This window comes from Solanum stenotomum, chromosome 10 (assembly GCF_019186545.1).
Source record: "Solanum stenotomum isolate F172 chromosome 10, ASM1918654v1, whole genome shotgun sequence".
Taxonomy (NCBI): domain Eukaryota; kingdom Viridiplantae; phylum Streptophyta; class Magnoliopsida; order Solanales; family Solanaceae; genus Solanum; species Solanum stenotomum.
The window spans coordinates 54,731,249-54,742,325 of NC_064291.1; the positions used below are offsets into that span (position 1 = coordinate 54,731,249).

General features: G+C 30.1%; 1 protein-coding gene across 1 annotated transcript; it reads right to left on the reverse strand.

The window, feature by feature from the left end:
• Nucleotides 1-3,272: 3,272 nt before the first annotated feature.
• On the reverse strand, nt 3,273-9,353 carry LOC125843245 (uncharacterized). Its single transcript, XM_049522455.1, has 3 exons — nt 8,036-9,353; nt 4,223-4,340; nt 3,273-4,113 (listed from the first exon to the last, which is right to left on the reverse strand). Exons 1-3 carry the CDS (start codon nt 8,843-8,845, stop codon nt 3,587-3,589), a joined length of 1,455 nt encoding a protein of 484 aa, XP_049378412.1. The 5' UTR covers nt 8,846-9,353; the 3' UTR covers nt 3,273-3,586.
• Nucleotides 9,354-11,077: the final 1,724 nt, after the last annotated feature.

The window sequence follows — 11,077 nt, forward strand, 5'->3', positions numbered from 1 at the left end:
AGAAACAATTTAATGATAAATTTTGAAATTTTCTATTACAATAACTATTGTTATGTCTCGTTCACAAATAGTTGAAGTTCGTTAGTCATATTTTTTTTATTTTTTTTTTGTTGCTTCGTTTTGATAGTTTTACGTTAATCGATTACTAATTTACTTTAATTCTCGCTTTTTATATAAATTTGACACGAACAATATAAGCCAGCCAAGAAACGAATTGAAGTTAGTATTTATTAAGTTTCTAATTCTAATGACCTAAGATTTATTTGAAGTAAATTGAAAATAAAAGTAAGAATCAACATTAAAATTAAATGTCTTACGTTAGTACTTTGAATTTAGTCATTTTAAGAAGGAAGTGCAATTGGTGTAATCTTTTTTAAACCAACCTCAAGCTAAATTGATATAAGCATAATTCTTGATGGTATATGTTTATGCAATTTTATATTATAGAGAACCTTTTAGTAGACAAGTATTTATTTCTATAACATGTTTATTCGGAGTGAATTTCAATTAATTTAAATAAATAAATTTTGAATATTGAATGAAATAAAGTTTGTCACCGTCCAAACTAGGAAGTAGCACCATTTTTTTCATCGGCAAAACCTTTTCCCAATACATTAATATCAGGTACAATTAAATTATCTATCGTAAAACAATGAAGTTTTTATAAAATAGATTAATCAGAAAAAATGAAATATTTTGTCTTCTTATAATTTGAATTTTAAAAAAAATGTTTTCAAATCTTTTTATGTAAGAATGAAGATCTCTTAGATGTAAAAACGCATTCATTAATTTTAATTTTTATTTTGTAGTATATTTCTTAATAATTTATTCCATAAACTTAATTATCATTATATATTAATTTTAAAATTATTATTGAAACTCATACTTGGAATTTGTTCAATTTTATCAGCAGAATTTTCAATTTTGTATGTTTTGGGGTCTAGGGAGCAATCTCCGTAACTTCAGGGGCCATATTTTATTCTTAACTCTTTGTTTTGTTTTTTTCATTTATAGTGTGTCACAATATTCACAGTCATCCTCTATGAAATTCTGTGACAAATTTTGATTGATTTTTTGCACCGAGCCACCGATTAGATCGACGTCGTGATTTTATGCTTAAAATATGTCTCTTTCTTTTTTTGTTTATCAATCTAATGTAAATTAGAAAACAATCGAAAAGATTATGATAATATATAAAAACGATTCATTACTATATTTCTGAATTACTGACTATACCTTCCTTACTTTGACAAACTTTTGTGTATATATAATAATATAAATCTACACAATAATATATGTAAGGGTAAATTTCAAGTTATAACAAAAATAAAGATTACTAGAATAAATGAAGGTGGGGTGGGGGATATGATTCTTAATTTGTGTTTTGCCACTATCTGAAGCTTAAAGAGAGAAAAAGTCATTTTCTTATTATGTAATTTAAGTAGGCGTTTGGCCATGCGATACCATATTACGATATGGTATCGTGAGATGGAATCAGCGTTTGGACATGCGATTTTACGTTGATTCCATCTCATGATTTCATATAATGAGAGGTGATACCATATTCTTCAAAACCATGATATGGATTTATATGGTAATTCCATATCATGATTTGAGATATTTAAATACAATAATTGATTCATGAGTTTATATTTTGTTAAAACAACCCCACATTTATATCTACTAACCATTTGTTTCATACGTAAATAAAATTTATAATCACATCATTACTTTTTAAAATTTATTATTCTCACCGACATAAATTTATTATTATCACCAACATATAGTCACTTTAACTCACACCTCACGATTGTAAAATTTAAGGTAAAATTTCAATCACATTAATAAATTTCAATCAAAGGAACAATGTTGGTTCGTCTTCTCGGTCACATGATCGAGAAATGCAAGTTCAACATGAGGAAATTGGTCGTACTATGTGGGAGGATTATATTTAAGACTAGTACACTACAATTTATGTTCAATTTTTTTATTAAATTAAAGTTAGATGAAACAATTACTTAAGTGGAGAACAAATAACTTTGTAATAATTTATTATGCAATTTTATAATTTTTTGTTTATTTGATAAGATTGAATAAATAATTGGGGCTATTTTAATAGTTTTAGAACTTATGAGATTTTTATGTTTATGAGAAACTATACAACACAAAAATTCCATATCACACATCCAAACAAACCTTCAATTTCATCTCATGATTTCATATCATGATACTATATCATGATACCATATCATGATACCATATCGCATGGCCAAATGGGCCCTAAAAGTATCTAACAAATATTAGGGACATTTATAGCAAAAAGGAAAAGTAACACTTCTTTTTTACGTCTACAATTTGCATTTAGTTAATTTGGCTTGTCTTTTTTTTTTTTTAAAAAAATCAATAGAAACCAAATACAAAGAAAGGTCAAATACACTTTCCTCCCTTAGCTTTTTCACTTGGTGACAAAAAATCCACCTTACATTTTAAATTGTACTTGTGACACCCTTCAAATGTAAGTTAATAGTAAAATGGTAAATTTTTCGTTAATAGATTTAAAAATATATATATATATATATATATTTTTTATGACAAGAGAAATCCGCAGCCGCTACCTTTGGGTGCGCACAGGGTAAAACTTCTGCTCCTATACAATAGTCAAAAATATTTCTGTTGAAGGTACGATTCTCCATGCTGAATGAACTTATAAAAAGGAAATAAAAGACTCTAACACAAAGATCATCCTGAGCGCGATCAAATTTACTATCTTCCACTTAAAATTTATGCACATATACATCACTCAACATCACAAAATAGTAAGTGTAATACTAGTAATTAGCACTAACTTACGATAATTAATCCACCTCTAACTAGGAAAGGGTATGGATGGAGCTGGGGAGAGTGTAAGTAGGAGCACGTCATAGTTCAATTATGTTATCTCGATAGAGAGAAGTACCTATAATTAGCTTTTCGGGAATTTTTCAAGCAAACAATTTCAACAAAATCTTACCATTCTTAAATTACTACTATATTCAACTTTATGTATTCCCCCACTTATGAGTTTAAAAGAAGCTACTCTTTCCGTTCCAATCTGTTTATCTGGTTTTGACATCACACGAAATCGTTTCAATCTATTTATTTGATTTTGTCATCATACGAAATCGTTTCAATCTATTTATTTGGTTTTGACATCACACTAAATTTAAGAAAATAAAAATGACCTTTGACATTCTTATTTTGCATGCAATGAAAAGAAAGACAATTGCTAACACTAGTGATCAACTAGAATTTATCATAACTTGATCTAGAAATGGAGTACAAACCAAAGTTCTCTTCTAATTCAACATTTCACCATCCATCTTTCTCCAAGGAAGAGAAAAAAAAGGAATGAGATCAACACTAACAACTCCAATTCAAAAAAGCCATTTCAACAAGGTGGTCTTAATCATTCTAGCTTAGCCATATTATTCTTCTACTAGCAACTGAATGACAAAAACAACCTTGAGAATTGAACATAATCTTGTTTCCCTAAACTCCCTGTTAACTATGCTATGGCCTATGTTATTACCCCACACTCTGCACTCTGCTAGCTCAACATGACATCAACTAACACTTCATTCATCAAAGATGCAAAGATGTCAACTTCCAATTCCAATATCACTTCTTGTTTCTCTAACTCTGTGTTCTTCCATTCGCCTCGGGTTTCAATGGCTCGAATGTAAGCCATCCTGTTTTCTTGCACCTTCCAATCTAACAGTACATCAATTGGTTTTCCATTTATCCAGTCTTGTGCTAATTCCAATGGTTTGTTCTTGAACTCATCATCACCATTGAGAATCCTTTCCTTAAAGAAATCAAAGAGTAATTTCTCTGTTTTTAATTTTAAGGTATAAGATGGCATTGATTCTTTCAATTCTTGAACCATGTCTAGTGCTTGTCTTTCAACTCTCTGTTTGTCCTCTTCCTCCTCATCAACTTCACTTTCTGATGAATTGTTGAGAGGAGATTCACTCTCTGATTCTGAGGACGCGATTCGTTTATCTAAGTTGAGTGGTTCTAGCTCAGTAAGACACTCGAATCGTTTGATCTTCTTCATGAGCTTCTTGGTAGTTCCTGATACAAGTATATTAATAATGTTTAATGATAAAACTGGCTGACTCTGACTACCTTGCGAAGCAAATAAAAGATCCCAAAATCACACTGCGATTGATTAGTATTTTACCTTCAACACGAGTTAATCTATGTTGAAAGGGTGAAGAGACCTCATCTTCATCATCAAATGGACAATCCAATGTAGACACTGGACTAAACTGTTCTTTCTCTTCATTAGGCCAAGGTTTCTGTAAAATAACAAGGAATATTAAGAAATCTTTGAGGATTAGCTCCAAGATTAGAAAAGTAAAAAAATGACTTTTTGATTTGTGTATAATTAGAGAAAGATAAAAGAAAATAAATGATCAAACAAAGGGGGCTACACAGATCCAACATGTCTAATGTAGTAGGGATTATGTTCAGTTGCTCTCAATCAGTATGGCCCCTACCTTAGCTAGAGTATCAATAGAACTTAATAAATGTTGGTGTCAAATGTTAATAAACTACTTTAGACACTCGAATTTATTTTTTTTATTTCCACTTCGATGGGACTGTCTGTCATCAGTGGGAAAAAAGATCCATCTTCAAATCATAAGATTAAAAGAAAACTATAGAATATATCACCTAAGTTTTATGGGCTCAACCTTTAAAATTTATAATTTGAACCCGTTATGAATCTATTGTAATGTACTTCCACGCATTTATGTTTTAGGACTACTAGATTCAGATGAACCTACCATTAAATTGTTGCATCAGCCTTGTATAGAAGAATGAGACTAGCCAAAAGGAAATCAAATTATTGATTTTTCTTCTAAAAAGTATATTCTTGAGTTAAAGGTATGCTTACACTTTACCCTTCATAATTTCACTTTGCATGAAGTCTTCGTGAAATTACATTAGATATGTTGTTATTCTAAAAGATACAAGTAGTTATTCCCCAAGTCTCTAATTACTTGTTCACTTTTCCTTTTTTAGTTGTCCATAATTACTTGTTCATTTTGACAAATCATGAAATGACACTTTTTTTACATATTGTATCCTTAATTAATTACTTTGAAAAAGGTAGAACTTCTTCAAAATTTTAAGTTTTTAATTCATCTACTTTATAATTAATAGGGGTAAAATGATAAACTCACTATGTCAATCATTATTTTTTTAATGGGTGTGTCAATTCAAAAATGAACAAGTAGTTAGGGATGTATATTACCTTAAATTAGATTACAATTGTGGAATATTCATTTAAGAATTTCCCAATCTCCTAGAGTAATTTCTTGAAATGTGAGGAAATAAATAAAAAGTATAGGAAAGTTATGGACACTAACTCCTAGTCAACTTTACTACTACTCCACTAGACAAAGTATGTGACTTATGTCTACCCATATTGAAATTACAATTTTTTTAAAAAAGAAGGGAATTCCAGATCACTAACTAACATTTTATTTATTTTGATTTGAGTCACACTAACTAATTGACTAGCTTTTATAGAAAAACTTTTATTCTAAGGAAACATATAAGTACAAGTAATTTTGAGCTACCAAGGTCCAAGCAATAAAACAATTGGAAAATATAAATGTTCCCACATGCTAATAAATATTATATGTCCAAACAATAAAACTATCACCTTCTTCCTCTTTCCTTTAATGTTTGAATGATTATGCAAGTTAGTATTTAAAACAAATACCCTACGCACGACCGACACAAGTACAATGTGATGGATATCAATCTTCTCATAAGTTTAGCTTGCCACAAATAATAAAAAGAAAATAAAAAGAATCCATAATGTTATGATGCACAATAATTGAAGATATTTATAAACACGAGAAATCTATTTTTTTTCTTTTAAAGAGTTAAAATAGATCTGATTAAATCACACGACTCGTAATATAAAGACTTTAATCTTTTGATTATTATATATTTCATTTATTCACCGTCAGTGATAACCTTCTACTTCACAACAGAAGAATGTATTGGTGCTATCTTATTAGGAAGACGTAAACAAAGGGCTTGGACCTTTCATATACTAATATTGTGAAGTCTTAAAGACTCTATAGAAATCATTACTATACATAGCAATTAAATTATAAGCTTCTTTTTTCTGTAATAGTTTCTTTATCTCACTTGAAATTTGTATCGAAATTGCACCTACATTCTTTTGAGTTGATGGTCACCAGAAACAACTTTCTTCTCATATCGAAGTAGTAAATATACTTTTTGTATCTTTTTTCAGACTCTACTTATAAAATGATTCTGAATACATTATTATTGTATGATAAAATTATTTTATATTATAACCGAACTAACTAGGAATAATAATTTTTGGATAAGAAAATGACATTTCATATTTGGTTTAATACAATCAACGAATTGCTATCCACAACAATTGTGAGGGTCAAAAGAGGGGGGTCCCGGGTATTTTAGGAAACAAAAAATATCCGGTACTAATCTGCTATCTCGACTCCCACAATAATAATACTAGTCTAACATTTCTGGCCGTAGATTCCGCTAGGGGACAAACACATAGCGGGATCAACGCCGTTGGATCACCCGACTGTAACTTAGATGTCAGTATCGAGAAGCATGTGATAAAACCCAAAAAGTACCGCGCACGTGTACTCTTCACATTTACCACCTTTTTTTGCTCCTTCCTTATCGCTGTGAAAAATTCATTTCTCTAGAAAATTCTCATTTTTTTTATATATATACAAATAATTATTTCAAATTTCTTACACCAGTTTTTTTAAAAAACTATATTTCAAAAATTTGAATTTACCTGCTTTAATTATACCTAGAGAATCGAAATTTATTTAATAGTATTATTTTTAAGTTGAACAAGTAATTATACCTCTAATAATTACCTATGTTTGTCTCTCACTTAAACCTTTTTACGCTATTTTAATCCAAATACCATATTCAAAAATTTAAACCAATTTTACCGCGACAATTTGATTACAAACTCAAAACCTAACCAAAAACTAATATAGTAATAGTCGTACTATAATGTGATTACGAACTTTTACAAACTTAAAACCTAACAAAAACTAGTATAGTAATAGTCGTTCTCGATTGCTTAAGACAAAAAGCTACTAGTCCATGGCATAGCCAAAATATCNAATTCTCATTTTTTTTATATATATACAAATAATTATTTCAAATTTCTTACACCAGTTTTTTTAAAAAACTATATTTCAAAAATTTGAATTTACCTGCTTTAATTATACCTAGAGAATCGAAATTTATTTAATAGTATTATTTTTAAGTTGAACAAGTAATTATACCTCTAATAATTACCTATGTTTGTCTCTCTTAAACCTTTTTAGACTATTTTAATCCAAATACCATATTCAAAAATTTAAACCAATTTTACCGCTACAATTTGATTACAAACTCAAAACCTAACCAAAAACTAGTATAGTAATAGTCGTACTAAAATGTGATTACGAATTTTTACAAACTTAAAATCTAACAAAAACTAGTATAGTAACAATCGTTCTCGATTGCTTAATACAAAAAGCTACTAGTCAATGGCGTAGCCAAAATACCCTTGTTATTGCGCTGCAAGTTTTCATTGGTTCTAAGGGTATTCATGATGCAATATGTACCAATATAAAATAAGATTTGACTTATATTAATAGTGTAATTTTTTGATAAAAAATGTTCAGTTAGACACCTTGATATCACCGTAACTCTACCATCTAAGTAAGAGTTTTTTAAAAAAAATTGTGTTTAACTAATACTAATAATTGCTTTAAACTTTGCTAATGAAGAAGAGGTAAAATCTTAACTACTAGAAACTATTGTTTTACCAAAATCCACTATACAAGTGGATTACTTGATGATTGATTAAACCGATACTCTAAACGAGAACGATATCATCAAAAGAAAAGTAACTTTTATAATCGATATGTAATAAGTTATATAAGTTTAAGTTAAAAATGAAACTGACCTTTGTGTTTGGAGAGTTGGTAGTGCTACCGTGACTGCCTATGGTTGAATCTGATGAATCATCTACGGTAGTTGCGCCAACTTTTTTGCTGCAAATCACATTTTCCGTTCCTAATTTCTTCGAAGCTACGGCGTCGTTTACAGTTTCCGTCGAGTTAACCTCCGAATTGCCGCTTGATGTTTGCAGTGAATTATCACTTGAAGCAGTGAAATCACTATCTGAAGACCAGGTGTTACTGTTACATTTACTCTTATTCACAGTCGTTGTTGAGCTATTTGAATCTCCGGCGATTTTGCCAATAACAACCGGAGAAAATACCGGCGATTTTAATTCCTCTTTATCCAACCGGTTGAATGCCGTCCACCAGTAGATCTCCTTATGATCGCCTCTCTTCCAGAAGCTTCGTTTCAGTTTCCGCGAAATACTCCTTGGAAAAATTGTCCTCATCATCGGCTTCTTCTTCTTCGACGTCGATGAAGACCTCACTCCGGCGAACGGGAGGTGTTTCACGGCGTTAATAACAGCCACGGAAGCTTTCTGAAATGCAGAAACCTTCACCGCTGTTGCAGTTGCTGCCGACGGCGGCGATAGTTTTGACCGGAGTATTGGTTTAGTTTTGTACGGCGGCGGAGGAAGTGCTGGTTGATACTTGTTCTTCAAGTCGATTTCGAGAAGAAATCGAACAGTAGTGCAGCATTGCCGGCGAGGATATGATCGGAAACCGCTTGATGAACAGGAACTCAAATCATCCAACAGGTAATCTTTCAGCATTAATGTTTTCGGCAATGGTTTCATCAATTTCGAATCCATAATCAAAAAACAGTTTGAAATTTCAAATTCGAAGACAAAAATACTACTTGAAAGTAAATAACAGTAGAATCAGATTATGAGAATGAGAAAGAGCATTTAATTAGTTTCTCAGTTTAGTAGAGACAGAGAAAACTCATACAAAAAAAAAGCTGTTACTATTTCTGCAGCTTTAACTGATTGCTAACAGAGCAAAACAGTGAATGAAAATTTAAGAAGGGGGCCAATGGGCGGTGAAATAGATAGGCAGCTTCTTCAGTTACTAATTTGAAGATCTCAAGAAAATTAGTATTACTGGCAAAATAAGAAGAAGAAGAAATGGAAGTTGTAGTAGAAGTAGAAGAAGAAGCATGGATGCTTCTTGTAGAGATTTTTTGAATCTCAAGTTTGATTAAATTAATGAGTTTGAATTTAGTTTAATTAAATGGAATTAGCTGGTGATTTGATTACAAATCTCAGCTTGTTAAGACTTGGAACTGACTATTAGTTGACCTTGTTAGATTAAAATAATACTCCCTCTGTCTTATTAGAACTTTTCAATTTTTGAGAGTTAAATAATTTAAGTTTGATAGTAAATTTACTATATATATATTAGTAACTATGTAAAAAGTACTATAAGTTACTAAAATACTGTAAATAACAATTCAAAATATTTAAAAAACATATGAAAAACTTACGATAAAAAATAGGTTTATTTGAATCTGAAAATTGAAAATAAAAATACATATCAGATGAATTGAGATGGAGAGAGTGTGATTTCTTTCTTCCACGCGCTGACACTCAGTTATCATGCGCGTGCAGCGACTGTTTTGCATGGCATTAAATGTCATCGCTGGGATTGTTTTGCAACTATTATGTTGAGTTTTGAGAACATGGACGAAATTTGCACTAAATAGTTAGAAATATATTTTATTATTTTTTATTTAGATTTACGTACATAGTATGGTTTTCAATTTTTTCTTGTGGATCACATTATATATGATTTTTATGTAAATATATACTTATAAAGGTGGTATTTGAGCCTTAAGTCAATTTGCACGCATTTGAATTATTCAATCATATACTTATTAGCTTCTATTATCATGTATGTATGGTTGTTTGGTGGATATAGGTGAGCCACATGTATTACGTTAACTGAATTAAAGGTTTTAACATATGAGAGGTAAATTAGATACATAAAAATAACAGTAGGGGACCCTATTATTATAATAGAATTTGTGTCGCAATCAACTTGCACTCATTTAGACTATTCATCGAATATGATTTATTGCCTTCAATCAGCACATGTATATATAACTATGCTCACCAAATTTAAACAAATGAGGAGAAATTATTTAACTACTTTTGTCTCTACCTAGATTTGGATACTAGATTATAGCATAAAAGGGGATACTAATTAAGAAGGTATATTATACGACTTGGTTAGCTTATAGATCTTGATAATTACTTAATACTTTTTTTGATAGTGTTCCAAATTTAAAGACATTCCCATTGAAAAAATTTGTTGGGTAGTTCAACAGATACAAAATTTGAAGGAAATCTTTTTGTTGGATCAACTTCTTTTAGTTGACTTTTGTATCTAAATTAAAAGATCCATCTCTTCTTGCCTTAAAGCATTATTGACTTTAATGTCTCAATTTCTAACAAGGATTTATATTTATTTATAATCATGTGTTCGGACCAGTTTTTACGTATACCAATAGAACAAATTGTCTAATGTTTTTATCTCTACAAAAATTTGAACCTGAGATCTGACGATTCTTGTCTCACTTCATTGACCACTAGATCAGATTCTTAGTATAATTTCTAATAAGGATATAAGGATACAATTCGAATTCCAATGCCTGTATGAGTACCACAAAAGAAAAACATTAGAAAAGTACTCTATTTATTATCTTCATAATTTCATCAATGTCTAGATATATATTATTTGTATATATAACATTTCACCTCTCTGACTATATATACTCCATGTGACTAATGCCTTGAAGTTTCATGGCACCCAGTTATATGTTTGTGAAAGTTCTGGATATTGGAGTAAATTGATATCATCAATGATATTGAAAAGTCCCCAGTAGAAGGATGAGTGGTAGGGTATAGCAGAAGACCTTTAAATGTACACTCAATATGACATATTAGAATCTCCAATAAAAAATGTACCAACTTTTTTATGTGAATTTATCGAACATTATGTTAATTAATATTCAGAAACTGTTAATATATTCCAAACTGATA